Raw genomic sequence first — 18030 nt, 5'->3', positions numbered from 1 at the left:
GAAAGGAGCAAGAAAAATTTCAGCAGTAAAACTTATTTTGCATGTGTGTTCAAGACAGGTGTCTATTCATCAACACTCACACAGTTCACTGTTACAGGCTGTCTTTAGCCTCGTGACACTCATCCAATTCAAATCACTCTTGGACTTACAGATTTGTCCCAAAGGACTGGCAGGTTTACCACAGGTGACTAGTCCCAGCTGTAGGAAGTCCCAGGTGGAGACCTGACTCAACCCTGACTGAGCCGTGGGAACAGATTTTCCAGCAGACCTCGATGCTGCCAGGTGCTGACCGCCAGGCCAGGAATTTTTAAGAAACTGGCATCAAACTTGGATGTGATTTTGGGTGTGAGCACAGCCCTGATGTACACAGATCTTGTCTCCTGCCACCAAAGCAGAGCTGTGTGCATTGCCTTTCAGCTCTCCAGCAGAACCCCAAAGCAGCTTCTGCAGTTCAGCCCTCAAGGGAGGACTGACAAGCAGGATGTGATCACCAGAGCTGGGATTTGTTCAGGAAAGCGATGATAACAAACACACCTCTTTATTGGCAGGAGAAAAATGACCCTTGGGCTCTGCACAGTAGATGTACCACTCTTACAGTTCAGTAATGAAACAGCTGCCTTGGCCAGACACCCAGTTCATAGAGCAACTCAGCTCAGCTTCTGGGTGTTGGTGCAGGGCTGTGTACTCTGTACTGGAACAGTACCAACACGACTACCCTGTATCTGGGAATCTCCAAAAAACACAGGACATCCTCCAAATCTGGACAACATTCCTGAGCCAAACAGAAACGGGGACAGGTCTAGCAAAATACAGGCATGCTGTAGTCTATTGTCAGAGACCACAAAAGCCAAAATAAACGTGAAGATTTTTTAAAAAAAATCTGTAAAAGGCAAGTGAATTTTTAATGCAATGTTCTCAATTCCAGAAGCAGAAAGTAATATACATCCCACAGCAGTTTAACAGCTTGAGAAAGACGTGTCTCAGCACTGGGTACAGTAAAACACTAAACACTGACCACCTCAACTTCTTTTGCTGGAATCAGCATATGATAACGAAGGACTTGGAGAGCCAGAGGAAGAGGAGAAGGGTCAGAATGGACAACATGCACAGGCATGCTCTGTGGGTCAGGAACTAGTGCTCTGCCTGAGATGGGTATACAAGTGGAAGTTCTGCTAACAAATCTGAGAAAGAACCAGAACCACAGCATTGACTGTTGTGGACTCATTCGTACCCTCTTCCTCTTCTTTCCCTTTTTAACCAAAGTACCCAAAACTCCAAAAGCTCTCCAGTTTTGTTTCTTGCAGAACAGAAAATCTATTATTGACAATTTAAAGTTTTGTGAGAAATAAAACCACCATTTTCCAGACAGTTGTACCACAAAGATCCTGCAGTGCACATTGGGCTGCATTTAAAACATGAACCCAGTGTTCTCAATTCTCTTCCTCCATCTCCACCCAGTGAAACCACACTGACCCTGTGACTGATACCTCACAAGCTTTGTTCCAATCTGATGTCTGATTTCCTGCCTCTCCTCTTCGGATGTACGCTGCAAGATGTTTTTGTCTTCTAACTCTTTCTTAGATGGTCTGTTGCCAAGTTTGATAGCAAGAGTATCCCTACGACGAATTTTACTTGCCAAAGAGCCTGAGGAAAGGAGGAGTAGGGTAGATTTAGTTCATTCATGCTCAGGTTACAGACACAAACTCCCAGTGAGAACTTTAATACCTCCCCAAAGCAACCTTGTTCCCACATGCAGGAGAGGAATTTCAATTAACATCAAAAGAAAAATTTTAGCTCAGTTCATGAAAATAAAAAGCTAAAAGGCTTGGAGGGAAAAGCCAAATTGATACAAACATCACTTGTCATCTGTGAAGTGATAGGATAAAAATGACAAATCTACACTAAAATGTCTTTGAAGTCTAACACATTACAGGTTGGCTTATTTATCTACTTAGTATATTTAGCAACCTGCTGCTCGTTTTCTTCAGCCTTAAATGCCTTAGTCTCATTCTATCATCATTTCCCTCATTCTTTCAACTTTTTTCTATCAATTACCATTTAGTTCTTTTATAGTGCTTTCCATCTCTAAGTTATTTGTAAACTAAACCAAAAAATACAGCTTAGAAAAGTGCTCTGAGTGCCTGTAAAATAACCTAGGCAGGAACCCCCAGACACTGCAGCAATCTGTTCTGCATAAAACCAACACTCTAGGGACAAGGGCTTTGCAGCTTGGCCAGCATTAGCTTCAGGCAGCTGTGGAAGGAATGGCATTTTTCACAGCCTTTATAGTATTTCCCTTGTGTCTTGACATTCTGACCAAGGCGGGCTACAAATGCCTTAGGTGGCAGATTTTCACTGTGTAAGGCAGTTTGGAAAGGCCAGAGGCTCCCAGCTCACTTTCCATAAGACACTGTGCTGCTGTGTGAACACAAGAACTTTTGGTTTCTATCACTTTGGGTTGTATTCAAACCCAACAAAGCACTGCAGAAGACTTCAGCCTCTTGAGCTACCTAGCACTTCACCTTCTTCTGCACCAGTGGCTAAGGAAAAAAAAACAACCAAAAGACATGTTCATTTTGCCTCATGCTTCTTTGGTACACTGGATCTTGGCGTTCAAACTTTCTTTGTTGAGCACAGTGAGGCACCTCCTCCAAAAAAGCTGTGAGCAAGGCTCTCAAACCATGGCTTGATGGTGATTTCATACTGACATAAAGCCACCCCCGAGGAGGTAGAGAGAGGGCTGCTCTCCTTTGTGCTCCTGACAGCCTGCTGCTGCCACCTTCTTTGCCCAAGCAAAGGAGAAGCCTTTGGGTGAGCTGGATCAGGGAACCACAAATTCTGTTGAAAATCAGCTCAACGACAGCTGCTCCTACAATAATAAACATGAACTCTACCCTAAAGGAAAAAACAGCTGGGAGAAGGGATTAGGCAGAATGGGGGCAGGACAACCCCTTCAGCACCGCAGGGCTTCTGCCCAGTTAAGGTGATGATAAAAGTCATGACCTCAGATGGAATTTCAAAGCTGTAAAACTTAGATGTAATCTACTGTGATCTGCTCTGCCTGCTAAGGTTGCTCCAATGCTTAAAACATCCTGATCAAAGAGGAACAAGTGACTTTCAGACATTGAAGGTGCTGACTGATGGGCCTCCTCTGCCATGCACCACACCTGTAGCTCCCACAAGGAACTCATGGTGTGGGCAAGCCAAATGAATGGCTTGTGATGCCCTAAGGTCTCCAACTTGTCCCATCCTGAGCCTGTTCCTCCCACCTCTGCTCTCCTCCCTGCAATGATTGATCTGCTCTTCTTGGGTTTCTGTGGTTGAGATGACCCCGAAGTATTAGAAAGTATTTCCCAGCCTTGCGACTGAAGAAGTCGAGTATAGTCCGTTCTGCTTTTCAAGGTTATTTTTTTCTTATCTATTACATTCTTTCTCTGACCTGCTGAGATCTGTCCAGCAGGTTGGGTTGTGGCACAGCACCTGGCCTTGGGGTGGTCTTAACATTTTATACTACAATCTACGTGTACTTTGTTTACAATAATTTTCCAATACCTATCACCTATGCCAGTCTGTTTCTACTCTAAATCGATCAAAAAGTGTCACCACCAGCAGAAGATGGAGGACAAGAAGAAGGAGAAGGATAGCACATGCCCAGATTCCTCCTTCTTGCTTCTTGAACCCCCATTTGAAAACCCAAAAATTCCGCTTTTTCGCTTTGTGACAAATTAACTATCATTCTACTCAAACTCTTGTGGCTTGTAAATCTTCACACAAAGTTGGTAATTTTTTCCATGGACTAAAATTGAAGGCACAGATGTTTTTGACTCTGTGCCAAGGTCTCTGAGCCCCCTGCCAGGGTCTCAAATCACCCAGGGCAGCCAGAGGAATGTCCTGGGTCCCAACATGCTCTCACTCATGCACAGGCCCCAGCAGGTTTCTGACTGTCATTGCCTGGGAGGAGCAGGATACTCATTTCTCAGCAGAGACAAAATACTAAATCCCCAAAAAGCATTCCCTGCAGCCATTCCTCTCTCTGCCTCACACTGGCACGGGTCAGGCACGCTCACAAAACGCAATCTGCGAACGGCAGCCTGCAGCATTTTGAGCAGGATGCTTACTTTCAGTGCTTGCATTCTCATCATCATCATCATCATCATCGTCATCATCTGTGTACAGGATCGGCCCGTCTGAGTCCGAGTCACTGCCGTGGCTGTCTCTGCTGCTTTCACTCTCAGGAGGGGCTGCAGCGTCAGAAGCCTCCTCCACTAGCTCAGAGAATGCTTCATCTGGAGCCTCCCCTTCCTGGTCTTCTTTGGGAGCCAAGCTGTTTATTCATGAGCAGGTAGGGCGACACATCAATGCAAGCAGAACAAAACACCAATGAGAAGCAATTGAAAAAGCAAGGATGAAAATAAAAGTTCTGTCAATCAAAGTAATTCCTTTCTGAAAAACATACATATATAAGACATCTTTAACATATGCAGATATGTAAATGTATCTCTGTATGTGTGTTAGGAAAAAGGATACAAACAATCCAGAATTATGTGCTGTGAAGACTGCATTAAGAACAGTTCACAAAGCTGGGGATGAGAAGACCAAGTTGGAGAGCAGATGGGACTGCAAAGTTTCCTGTTTTGGAAGCCTAACCCTATTTATTGTAGATACAGTCTCATTGCAGTTGAGTTCAAAATGTTCATGCTCATTACTAATGAATTTGGGGATCAACAGCAGGTTGCCTGTTGCCTTGGGAAAATCTTTACGTAAAGGAAGGGTAGAGCAGGGGGAGATGCTGCACTAGAATGTAGAGCTGGCAACAGATGTACCAGCAAGAATTTAAAAGAAGGTCTCTAGGCTACTGGCATTTAGACTAAACCCTCTTGGATTTATATAAAAGATGCTGATTTTTGTGGCAGGGAAAAGACAAATTAATAAGCCAGTTTCATTTTTCCATCAACTATTGTACTTAAAAAATGTAATTATGACTTTTCTCTTGACCAGTTTCTACAATACCTGAGATTTACACAAGTTATTAGGCAGTAAAAATCCAAACACCTACTAACTGAAGCCTGAAAGAATCCTCATTTTCAAGTGTTCAAGCAAATTCAGCTATTGAATCGAGAACTTTAGCAGTGAGATATTTAATGACATCTACAGAAAAAAAAAGACATCTACAGAAAAGAACCCCTTTATAATTCGGCATAATTTCTCATTTGCCTTTATGAGAGATAAATAAAAGTGTCACTAGCTTTGAGCTGAACTGCTGACCCCAGTGCCAGCCACACAATGAAGTAAGAGACAGGTCATGAGCGACGACCTTCTGGGGAAACATGAGGTGCTGCAGGTGAAAGGCTCGAAGGCACTGGGAGGGAACAAACTGTGCTGGGTGCCACACAAACTGTTCCCTGTAGCAGGCTCCGAGCTGGCTAGGGTCCCATGGAGGGCCGAGGCTTAACCATAGGAATTGCTAAGTCATGATGAAATAGAAAAAGAAGCTCCTGTCTTCCGCCTTTTGGACCCCAGTTTATCTCTGTAACCCCATAGGTCACTTTCCCTTAACCCCTACTATTGGACAAGTTTGGATCCCCTTATACCCTATAAAAAGGGGCTGTTTTAGCCCATTCTGGTTAGACGAGCTGTTGCTGGAACCCTTCACAGACCCCTCAATAAAACCATCACTGTGGAACACCAGGACATTTTCTTCTCCTCACTCACATCTGCTTCCCAACTAGCCTGGATGCCTTAGCAAGCTCGAGCTGAAGTCCTAAGAGAACTGATAATCACTAAAGAGCTGATATCCACTAAGCTTGCTAAGGTAGCTTGCTGAGGTAGCCATTGGCTGAGAGCGGCCTGGGTACTCGGACGCTCTGCCCCCGTGAAGGACTGAGCTATCCGGCCCGTGCTGCCTGCTCGGGGGCAAATCAGCCCAGCAGGGAGTTGAGATTAGTTCCCAGTCAGCAGAAGCAGCAGAAGAGATCCCCACGTGCCTACAGTGCAAACAAATGTGGCTTCCTTGGCTGTGGTCTCACTGCTCCCCCAGGACAGCCATACTGTCTCACCTTTCCGTGTGGTCTCCTCTGGCACCTGGAGCGCTGCCCGGGGCCACAATGCTCAGACTTGGGTCTGTGCCACGCTCGCTCGGGAGCAGAGCCTTCGTGTCCGAGCCTGGTGGCCCTGCCACAGGGCTGTCTGACACACCCTGCCCATCTGAGGAGCCAGCAGGCTGCTGAGGAGCTGCAGCAGGAAAAGGAGGTGGAAGTGGAGGTGGAGGAGGGGCAGCGGAGGGAGGAGGGGGCACAACAAGCTTGCTGGGCTGGTCCGCGTTGTCCATGTCAAAGATGACTGTGGGAGTTTGCTCAGTCTTGGGTTTTTCTGCCTTCGCTTCCACAGTGTCGGCTGTCGCACCTGAGGGGGAAGAAGCAGCCTCGTCTGGTGCTGTTCGTGGGGCTGACTGTTTCCCAGGTTTTTTCTTGCCCCTGGGAGTCCCTGATGTGCCAGATTTGCTGGAAGTCTCCTTAGAGGCTTTGGGATGAGATGATGTGGACGAAGGAGATGGTGATGAAGAAGACTTGGAGACTGGTAGTTTTTTTGCGTGAGAGGAACTAGCTAAAACAAGAAAATAAAAGGCATTTTACAGTCTTGCAATTATATGATTTTTGCACTGTATTTTCTGCATGAATTGACTTGTGCTGGTCTTAAAAAAATACATTTGATACTTCTACAATACTTCATGTAAATGCTTGAGATGATTAAATTTTGCAGTTCCAATTTCACCTTTGTGTGGGAGACACTGAAATGATGAATACTTGACCAAGAACAGCAGAGAGGACCAACCTTACAAATGGATAGGAGTTTGTTTTGAGCATTCTGAATTGGCCTGTTACACCTGGCCTGGACATCTTCTAAGAAGTCCACAACTTATTCTAAAAATATGTGTAGTGACTTAGCTAAAAAAAATTTTACTGCAACTGGTGTCGTCCTATGTAATGACAAACAGCAGAGGGGCAGAAACCACTCCTGCCACTGTGCACAAATGACCTTCAAAAGGGAGGAGGCACTCGAGGCCTCCTATATGTACTGGAGGCCTCCATCTTACCAGTGACCAACTTGGGCAGTCTTGAAAATGAAGTGAAACAAGGTTTTGACAGCAGCTGTACAAACTGGCCAAGCTGGCTGTTTAATCCTGTGACGCTCATCATACTGAAGCATATATGTATAAAGAATCTCACCAAAGATTTCAGCTAGCCCACATTTCCATGTGCATTCCAGCCACATTTCCAATTGCTGTGTCAATGTCATGCTGTGTCATCACCTGAGACGGGAGCTTCAAACTTCTGACTCCCATTTAAAAAGCAATAAAAATGACAAGCATCTAATGGTTCAGTCCTTTTCATCAAAATGCATCCAACTCAAATACTTCTGATGTAATTCTAAAAATTCATTAAGTTCCAGAGAACAAATGAAAGCATTATAAAGTTAAATAGCAGCCTTCTGGCTTTATTGAGTAAAACAGAAAGCTGTAATAGAAATCTGCTGAAGGGCCTACTTTACTTGTAAGCATTTAAATAAAAACAACCCCCCAGGAGACTGGGAGAGAATCAAAGTGCAGATACTGGCCATAATAAGTTCATGATATAAAAACAGTTTTCACAGTTAGACTGTTCTCAAAGGAGATGGAAATTAATTCAAGACACTTTACTGTTCTCTTCTGTAGCTGTCATGGTTTAAAAACATTTAGAGAGCTGTGAAGCTTTCAGTATATCTGAAAAAATTTATAGAAACTTCAGGCAAATCCCTGTTCCTCTCTGTGCTCCCAGGTGACAGTAAAGGGCACTGTCCTGAATCAACTGATACTGCATTCATCTTCCCACATCAGGTACAAATCACTCAATTTACATGCAAAACAAAATGAAACAGAAAAATGGCATCAGCAGAAGTTCATAATTACAGCAGAAATGGATGGTGGTTCCAGCCTGCATATTATTTAACAGAAATTTTACTGAGTAGGTGGATGGTAGAAAGAAAAGGCTCTGGTTCTGATCCCCTTCAGAGCAGGCTGGAGGTCAACAGAACCAGTTACAAGCTTGCACTTAAGAATTGCAGCATAGTACAAATATATGGCCACACAGTTGTGGCTGGGAAAATGTCAAAACACGTTTCCATTGTAAAAATCCTTACATTATTCTCAGAACCTCCAGTTAGATACAGAAACTTAAAAGATTTCTCCCACAGAAAACCGCCCTACGCATCCACATGGGTCAAAAGTGCTGCTGCTGCTGTTGTTTTTGACTGGGCTGGCTGACAATTTTCTGTCATGCCTCTTTTTCAGTAGAAGATTTGAATTCTGATTAAATGAAAAATTTAATGGCTGTTGTTTGCCTTTTGGCATACATCCATGCCTCCATTTAAGTTCCATTCTCCCAGTTCCACTATTTCAGTATGGAAACTTGCAGGAGAGCCATGGCTCCGCTGTTACTCATATTCCTCTCCTCCTTCATGGGGCTTGATCACTGGCTGCATCACACTGTTCCAAACCAGCTCTGCTTATTAAGTACCGTCCCACTTTGAATGAACACAATATATTTTTAAATTTGGAAGAAATTACCAGTAGAGTAAGGAATATATGTGGATATATTTTACATCTGTATGTAAAAGCACTGCAAGCACTGGCTGACATTGCAGCAAGGCTAATAGAACAGAAATCTGGAACCTGGAGTGTATTTTAGTCCAAAAAGTCAGATACCTGACAGCTTGTTACCAACCACTGGTATAAACAGTTCTTTATGTGATGGATTGCTTTATTTCTGAAAAGTCTGCTGTTACAAGGCTTCACCTAGGAAGAGCTGAGTTTCCCAGCTGCATGTGAAATACAAGCAGCAAATTCTGGATTTTCAAAACGTTTATTCTTGTAGTCGTCTGATGTAGTAGGGACAGTTAATACCAAGTTAATGGATATTTTATGGCAAAGTTATTATTGTAATTCTAGAAGTCTTGCAACGTTTTTAAACAGTCCTCTTCTGTATGCTTCAAATACAAAATGTGCCAAAATGTACAAGCTGTGAAGAGAAATACTTGCATAGAAAACTGGAGAGACTGAAGGGCTTTGAAAGACAGAGAATGAAAATACAGGGCTTGTATAAGTTTGCCAATACAATATGGAGCCCATTCATCACAATACTGCTTGTGTTCAAATTATGTGTGGATGTTTCAATTATGGTCATTGTCTCCACTGCAACCATTCAAACTCACAATCAGTACCTTAAGAGCATCCACCTATAATTTTAAATCTTGCATCACTGCTGAATTTTGATGTAATAGTGTGGTGATAAACACATGCTATGTGCCTGATGAGTGATATTTGCCATTTCCAGTATGTACTTAGAATCACAGCACCTGAGGGAAGCCTGGTCATTTCTAATGGTTGTCATTTTTTTTGGTCAGCTAAACCAACTGCCATTCAACAGTCTTTTAAGATGTCTTCATGGTTTTATTCTTAACTTCTTTGTGATCTTGCCATATTGTCAAATTAACTGGAACAGTTCCAGTAGAAAGTTACAGCAATACCAAATTAGTTTTACTTAGGGGTAACTTGTGCTTAGTTTCAGAAATCAGGCTCTATCCTGCTTATTCTTGAGCTGTTTCTCTGGGTCTTTTTTTTTGCCAGCTTTCACACTTGAACTGGGAACTCAGTGCTGTCTCTGCTGTGCTCGGTGTTGTACATAGGTTCACTCAACAGCGAGGGGGTCTGTGTGTTGTCTGGGGTGTTAGTGGCCAGCAGAACCAGAGCCCAGCAGGAAGCTCTCTGCAAACACCCACGCGTGCTCCTCAGTAACACTGCTCTGTCCAAAGGCACGAGTCACCAAGCCAAGCAGCCCCATGCACATGCACCCACGGCAGCTGCACTGCTGGGCAGTACTCACCAGCTCCTCGATTTGCACTGGCACCCGTTGGCTTGGGTGGTGGGAGAGGAGGCTGCTTAGCAGGAGCCTTTCCCTTTTTTTTAGCGTGAGGTGCTTCGTTACCCTTATGGCTGCTGGCGGTGGAAGCGGCAGTGGCATTTTTTGGTGGTAGCGGAGCTTTTTTAGGTTTAGGCTTAGGCTTAGGTAGTGGTGGAGCATGGGATGCCGGAATTTCTGGGCAGTGACCAGTGCTCTCTATAGGTAAGAAAGTGAACAGAAGCCAACTGACAAAGACATACACCATGTAAATCCAACAGCAAGCTTCACAACAGTGACTACTTCTGCTGCTTGAGCTCTTGGGAATCAGGAGAGACTGCATCTTCTGCCTCTTAAGGCAGTATTACCTCAGAAGAAAGTTACTGTTTACCTCAACCCAGGATCTTCTAATGGAAAATATTTACCTGGAACTCTGCTCAGACTAGACCTCCAAGGATCTTCCTTTATATTCAGTATCCCAAACTAAAGTGCTGGCTTAAAACTAAATGAGGGAATGCTATTTACTTCTCTAACAAATCTCCCCAGCTTCTTTTCAAGCCTAACCACCCTAAGATCAACAGTTTGTAAAGGTCAGATTCATGTGAACCTGAATGTGACCAGGGCCATTCTCCCAGCCACAGGCTTGCACATGGCTATGCAGCAGAAATTTTCCCAGTTTTCCCCTGGAGCAATTAATTCTTCTGTGTTTGCTTTTAGCAGCTTTATTTTGGGTAACTCCCTCAGAGTATTTTTACTCTTCAGAAACAAATGAAGCTAAATAAGATAGGTTATCATTTGTCATGGAAAGGCTCTCCCCTCCTGCAGGTTCTTTGTTACACAACTGCACTTTCAAGAGTCTAGAGTTCATTAGTCAGCAGGAATTTGGTCTTTATCTAAATTGTGCTTTGCAATAGGAATGGCTCTTTAGAGTGAAAGAGGTAGCACTGAGGACCCAATAGCCACAATCTGCATTTCAGGATTTGGACTTTCTTCAGGCTAGTTCTGTAGATTACATGATTAGTGGTGGAGGGAGTACAAGTTCCTGAGTGCATCTTTTGGCTTAGTTTCTTCCAAAAAAAACCCCTGGTTTGTTTGTAGCCTGCAAATCAAAGCAGGGTATGTGGGGATGACCAGGAAATTAATTTAAAAAGTGCATGCCTAATGCCAGCTGTAATGTTAATGTAGGTGAGCCATTTAAAGTCAATGTATGATTTTGCAACATGATCACTGCGGCTGTAAAACGTGGTGCTCCCAGGTGGAAGAGCTGAAGTTCCCAGATGGGAATCTTTATCCATTCAACTAAACCAATTCTATGCCCATTTTGTCTCAAGATAACCTTCCCAAACCTTTCTGAAAAGGGATATTATAGAAGCAAGAGCATTCCATCAGAATCATATAGACTTTGTTTGCAGGTTACTGAGAACTGTGATTGAGGAAGAAAGGACACAAGCTAATACTGAAGAGACTTTTAACAGTCTCTTCTATCACTCAAGAGAAAACCATTTCATTTCTTGCAGTATGTTCCTATTAGAGCCTCAGTCTTCACACACATTAAATGGACTTTCTCATCTCTCTTCTTTTCCATGTTAAAGATTCCCAAGAGATAAGCAACACATTTTAAGATTAGTAGATAAAAAAACAAATAATGTGCTAGACAACAAAGACATTCTTCCTCTCAGAAACAAAGCCTTTCCAACTTCTAGCTTAAGGCTTGTTAACATGAACCTAATGCATCACCTGCAGTTATTATAAGCAACATGCACACATGTATCTTCATGAGCTGAAGGAATTAACTGTCCAGTGTCTTCCTCCTTTATTTCCAGCCTATTATAAACTAATATGCTTTTGCTAAAGCTTTGAAAGCACCATCTCATAGAAACCTTTTACAACTTTCAAATAGATTTTTTTGAGCACAAATTCTTGTACCATCTCTTTGTTTTCCATAGAAAAACTTTGGATGGAGAAAGAAACATCCTTATTTGTTACATTTTTACCTCCTTTCACAGCAAAAGGGTATCCTTGTGAAATTCTACCTACCTTCATTCAAAGTTGAAATGGTGATATAATTCTGAAAAAGCAGGACATTTTAAAATTTGAAGTCCATTAATAATAAACAGGGCAAGAGAAGATATGATTTTGTATTTTGAAGATCCTGAAGGACACGATGACCAAAAATAATATAAGTGTAAACAATTCTTTGCTATATGTATTAACTAAAGATCCATAATGCTAAAATTTTATTTACTATTAAGAAAGAATTTAAAACTTGTTTACTTACATACCATTACTGTGTTTTGTTTCAGTTCATTAGTAGAGAAAATGTTAATAAAAAGAATGACAACCTAGAAAAACTAATACAGCATTCACCATATTCTAAAGTAATACAGTCAATCTACACTAAACTATATAACTGATTAAATAATGTATATCAGAATTTATCTTTTGAATCAGGAAAAAAGGTACAAAATAAAAGGCTAAAGCTTTATTTAGTTGCAAATAAACATATCCTAGTGACAACCTATAATTTTCAATTTTTCTGTAGACAAATAACTAAAAACTATAAATGAAAACCAAAACCATAGCAGTTCATTCACACCAAAGTTCTTGCTTGCAGACTTTATGTGTGATTAAAACTGGCAGTTTATATAGCATTTATTTTAACAGAAATGCCTTGCCATTACTGGAACCCTACATTTGTCTAAGACAGCTCTTTTCATAGTGTTATGTACCTCATTCCAAAGACTGGCAGCCTCCTGCACAGCTGCATCCTACTTGCTCAGATAGTTACACCTCTCATCTAGTCTTGACTGCCCCTTGATTACAGCAAACCCTCTTCTTACTCACAGCCAGGAGGAAATCTGGTGAAGATTATTGTTTTTGACCATATTGTTCCTCCTGGCATCTTATTGGCTTTATTGTTTTTGTCTTTGTAAGCTCCATTTTTTTATCTCACTGTCAGTCTGATTTTGCCCATGGTACAGTTTCCCATTTACTTGAGACAGATTTCCAATTCCTACCTGACCAGTCCATTATGTCAGCTTTTGACAGTGACAAGCCAAATTTGAAGCAGATGCTTTTCATTGCTTTTCCTCTGCTGACCCTCAGGCTTTGTGAATATTCACTGACTGTCCTCCCTTAAACTCCCCTCTGCAGCGGTGCCAAAGCTGACAACATTTAGGCTGCCATTATTGTGCTTTTTACTCTGGTCTGGTGTCCTCTTGTTTTTCAGTGCCTAATCATAGTGTTCTTTCTTTTACTGCAAGTCCATTGGAAAATTCTTGTGGTTTTCTGCATCTATGTAAGATGTTGTAATAAATGTCTGGTATATACAGTAACACTGTAGTAATATAAATAACTAATAACTGCAACAGGGGGTTGATCTTGAACAGTGACAGAGATGGTCTGATGTCTGTAAATGATTACAGATACAATTATGTTGTAATTGTACCTCCCTAACATGATTCTGCTTGAACACGGACCCTTGGTCTTCATGCCTGCCCTTTCTTTTGCCAAAACAAGGGGGCATCTGAATCAGTTCAGACCCATCTATTTGTTCAAACCAATCCCCCAGGTACCTCAGTACCAGCTGCAGCACACTTTTATTGCTGTTGTTTTTCTTAATTTAGACATCTGTTCATCAAGAACTGACCTTTTAACAAAAAGTCTCTGAAACACATCAGATAGGAATATCTTTTATCCATTGCTGCCTTGGTGGAAATATCTGCTGTAGAAGCAACTTGCTTGTAAATTACATCTTTAACAGGAAAGCAAATGTTAATATCTCATTAAGCATTTGGATCGATGATATGTTTATGTTTAGAATAAATTTTCCAAAGGCCAAATTTTCAACAAACCTCACTTTCAGACCAGATTTTCTTGTTTCCAGAAATTGTGATTGGGGTCAGACTCTTAACAAAACTCTGTTCTCATGTAAACACCTAAATGATGGTCAGAATTACAAATTACTCAGTATAACAGATCTTGTGGGGACTCAAATCTGAAAGACTTTCAGAGAGATGCCAGTGTGCCACATGCACTAGAAAATCAAATTACTTATTTTGTAAACTAAAAGTGGGACCTTTTGCAAATTCTGGACCAAATGAACCTATGAAAATGCTGGGCATACTTTCAGAGAATAGGTTGCAAAATACAAGAATTTTTTCTTTACTTCTGTGAATTTCTAAGGAACACGAGGATTTTGTCCTAGAGCACTGGTATTTTTGTTTGTACAGCTCGAGCAGTGCCATGGAGTTACCTCACAGAAAAGCAGCACTGCTGCAGCACCAGTGTATGATCTCCATCAACTGCAAAGCACCCTCCTCCTGGAGGATAAACACAACACATTGGAGAAACACTATGTAAAATAAAAGCTGGAAATAAAGTGTTTGCCGTCTTCTGCACGATGACTCCCTGCACAATGAAACTCTGTAAGAATTTTGCAGATTGTGAGTTTCCTTTCCAGACTATGCAGAGAACTATATTTTGATTAATCAAAATCCAGGAAGCTGTCAGTCAGGAACATGGGACACAGGACAAGACAAGGTGTCTTTTGTCACTTTTTTGGACTCATTGATTGTGCTGATGCAGGTGGTCAACTCAGACAAATCCTTTCATAAACCTGAGGTTTAACCAGCTCCATTTTTTGTTCTTGCTATTGCTAATAAAATTCTGTTCAAGAAGAGACCCATTCTAATTGTTAGAAAGCTTCCTTTAATTTCCACTCTAACTGTATTTCAAGGCACTGTTTATTCCTTTCTACCTGTGCCAGCATTGTCCTTTAGCCATGCTCTCTCCTGGCTGTTTACCAACTCGAAACATTCTTCTAATGCACTCTGGCTCTCTTGGGCTTTTGCTACACTGAACCAGGGCAGCTGTCTCACAATGCTGTTTGCAGCTCTCTCTGCAGTTTTCAATTCATCTTTCTTGAAGATGGATAAGCAGATCTGCACATCTGCAGACTTCTAGATGTTACTGACTCCATAATTTCAACAACACCAAGAGCAAGAGGCCTTATAACAGAGATGGTAGAAAACAGGAGAGGGGAGAAAGGGACAGGTGTAACATCTCACCTAAAGCAACCACATTCAGGTATTTTGCATTAGTTTCACAATAAAAAAGGTAAAAAAAAACCCTGACTATCATTCTACATTTTTAACTGCTCAATCTTTGTGTAAGAAGTAAGCTGCTAAAAAAAAGAGAATGCCTAAGACATATTCAGCTGATCTGTGAGAATCTTGGAAGGTGGAAGGCATGTAGGTTTCTACATTCTCTCATACTTTCTGTAAAGATAGACATAAATAATTGAATAGTTAGTTTCAAAAAAAAAATGTACACAACCTTAATTCTGCAGCCACGCTAGGATATGTTTCCTATAAAAGAAAAAAACTGAAACAAACAAACCAGCTTTACAAGTCAGGAGCTTTCTTTAGGCACTCATTTTTTTGGTGAAAGCCTGTGCCCCTCTCATCACTCTACCAGCATGAGCCAGCCCTGCTGACCTAGTGACAGGCTCTGGCCAAACACAGCTTTATCTAGAGTAGCTTTCCTTTTAAGAATACTTGGATTCAGCCCCATTTACATAGTTCGGGTGATGAACTGAAGATATACTACTCTTAGAAGAACTGGTTTTACCCAGCAAATAGCTCAGCTGGAATAAGAGATTCTTAGGGAGTCAGGCAAAAAAGTCCACAGCCTTTTCTGTATGCTGCTCATATCAATGATCTACAGAGCTCAGGAGCGCAGGAATCCAGCAAGGTACACAAGAGGGATGAAAGTCTTCCCAGTTTCTCACAGTGGCTGGTTTGCAGGTTTAATCTTCTGAGACAAAGCAGGCTCTTGTCTGAGACCCTGGAAGATGAGGGTTACTACTTTATATTCAAACAGCTTCTGTTCTGCTTTGAGGAAATAAAGAAAAGATCTCTGAGAAAAGGAACCTAGAAAATTAAACTTTGAAGAACCTTCCTTGGTAGACAAACTAAGCATTAGAGAGCAACTATGCATGGTTGTAAGACCAGAGTTTCTGTCTCCAACCTTCTTTCCTTTGGTTACCCATAAGAGAATATTAAATTTAACGGTAGACTTAAGGAGAGCAGACAAAATATAGAGGAAAGAACCTGTAAACCCAACCTACAAAGGCCTGGAACCTTTTCCAGCTCTCATATGAGACTTAACCTCTTGGGGAAAAAATATGCACATGTAGCCCAACAATTCGTTTGGAAACAGGACTAAAAACTGTTTCCTTTACCCATGTTTACTTCAGAGATGAGGAAACCTGAGAAGATTGATCTCCTGCAAATGTCCCAGGAACATTCCAGAAGCTTATGCCCCATGTCACCCACAGCACCTGTAACAGAGCTCTGGCTTTCTGCAATGCAATTATTTATCAAAACAGCACCTAACACACCTGACTGATGGTATGCAAAACAGAACTTCTTACTGTTTTTTCCAGGCAGTATCTTGCTGATGGTTACTGAGCCTTTCACTTCTTCAAGCCCAAGCTAACTATGAAATCTGGAACATCTGCAAGAATCATTAAAAGATTTAGCTTGCTTTGACAAAAATGAGTTAAGACCGAAGTTTACAAACTGAACTCAGATACTAATAAGGGGTTCTCTCATACATCTCTGATCCAGAGATATCTTGGGAGGGTTGAAAGGAGAAAAGCATCTCTGACACAGTATCTGGAGGCTTTACCATGTGCAGCAGGCATGCTGCATCACCACACTATGTCCTGACATCCAGGGAGGGAAACAGGGACAATTTGGACACCTATTCTACTGATGTGGCTTTTGATCTTGTCCAACACTGCTATAGGGGGGCAGGAGGCAGAGATCCCCTTCCTGGGATCCCCTTTGCAGTGCTCAGACTCCCCCTGTAACATGGAGCTCTGGGCAGTGCTGGGGATCCTACAGCCCAATGCAATGGCTCAGGAGCCCAGACACAGTGGGAGATTTCAGTCTGCTGCCCAGACACCCAGAGTGTCCTTTGACATTACTGCCTGTCCACTTGCTGCTCTGTATCCCTTGCAAGGCTCACAGATAAAATAGCTACAGTTTAGCTCTTATTTTCTCCAAAAGATGCTAGTGGCTTTCCTTAGTCAAACAATACAATTCAGAAGTCAACCCAGTGCAAGCACAACATGAATAAATGATCTCAGAAAAAGATTTATCTGATTTTTCAATAGCAAAGCTTTATCCATCAATTAGCTGCTTTATGTCAAACTGTCACTTGTTTCTAATCATCCTGCAATAAAGGAGAAATTTTCTTTTAAACACCCTGCTTGTATGACTGTCATCATTACTACAAAGAGTAACAGTTATACTGTTAAATTGCCCAAGAGAACTTTTCACCACATATAAAAGGCACCTGTGAGCTGATAGGCAGCAGATGGGTACACAGCTTATGGAACTGCCTGGCAGCAAGGGGAACAGCTTTCAGGGGCTGTCTTCTTCACTTGTTTCTGCTTTACTCATTTTTATATGCATGGCTGAGCCTATTGTTTGCCCTGTGGATACTGTATTTCCATAACTCATGCTGAAAAAACTTTCCTCCTTTAACTTGTTTTAACTCCTAATATATTCCACATTCTACAACCTGTTCATGCCAGGTCTCATCATACTATCACAACGTGCCTGTACCAAGTGCTCTTTTTAAGCTTCTGGCTGCTGCAGCCATCACATTTATCTGAGAAGGCCATTTTCAAGACCCAGTTGAACAAGAGGGCAAGTAAAGACCACCACCATTTCTTAAGAGCATTTTAAAATAACCTTAAAACTTCACAAGGCTGAGATGCATTTTTTGGCAAACTTTGATTCATTGGGAGTTGGAAATGCAGCACAACACCATGCTACTAAACAGCAGGAATTAATCCTGTCTTTGGGTCTTACAAACGTGGCAGGTGCACACATCTTCCCTCAAGACTTACACCTGAGTTCATGACTTTGGAAGCCTCACATTAGCCTCGCTGAAGATGAACCTCTTGCAGCCATTACTCCTGACTGTCAGCTAGTGTTCAATCCACCTATCTCAGTTCTCATGATGGAGGGCTGTGATCTGAAGCACCAGCACATGTTTTGGTCTCAGCAAAAGAGTATTCCTG

At 41.9% G+C, this 18030-nt stretch overlaps 1 protein-coding gene across 3 annotated transcripts in view; it reads right to left on the bottom strand.

Annotated features, from left to right (window-relative positions):
- PHACTR2 (phosphatase and actin regulator 2) overlaps nt 1–18030 on the bottom strand; it is a 104136-nt gene that overhangs the window by 16212 nt on the left and 69894 nt on the right. For 2 of the 3 annotated variants that reach the window (XM_054279735.1, XM_054279734.1), the window contains exons 5-8: nt 9918–10151; nt 6057–6603; nt 4119–4324; nt 1488–1644 (exon numbers count right to left, since the gene is read on the bottom strand). In XM_054279735.1, coding sequence (XP_054135710.1) covers nt 1488–1644; nt 4119–4324; nt 6057–6603; nt 9918–10151 — 1144 coding nt within the window. The remainder of the gene's footprint in view (nt 1–1487; nt 1645–4118; nt 4325–6056; nt 6604–9917; nt 10152–18030) is intronic. The other variant, XM_054279736.1, reaches the window with a different exon arrangement.

The sequence above is a fragment of the Melozone crissalis genome, unplaced genomic scaffold (genome assembly GCF_028551555.1).
Source record: "Melozone crissalis strain CALT ecotype California unplaced genomic scaffold, PUWL_Pcris_2 ptg000027l_1, whole genome shotgun sequence".
NCBI lineage: Eukaryota > Metazoa > Chordata > Aves > Passeriformes > Passerellidae > Melozone > Melozone crissalis.
Note: the sequence above shows the minus strand (reverse complement) of the source record. Positions and strands in the feature narration are given on the sequence as shown.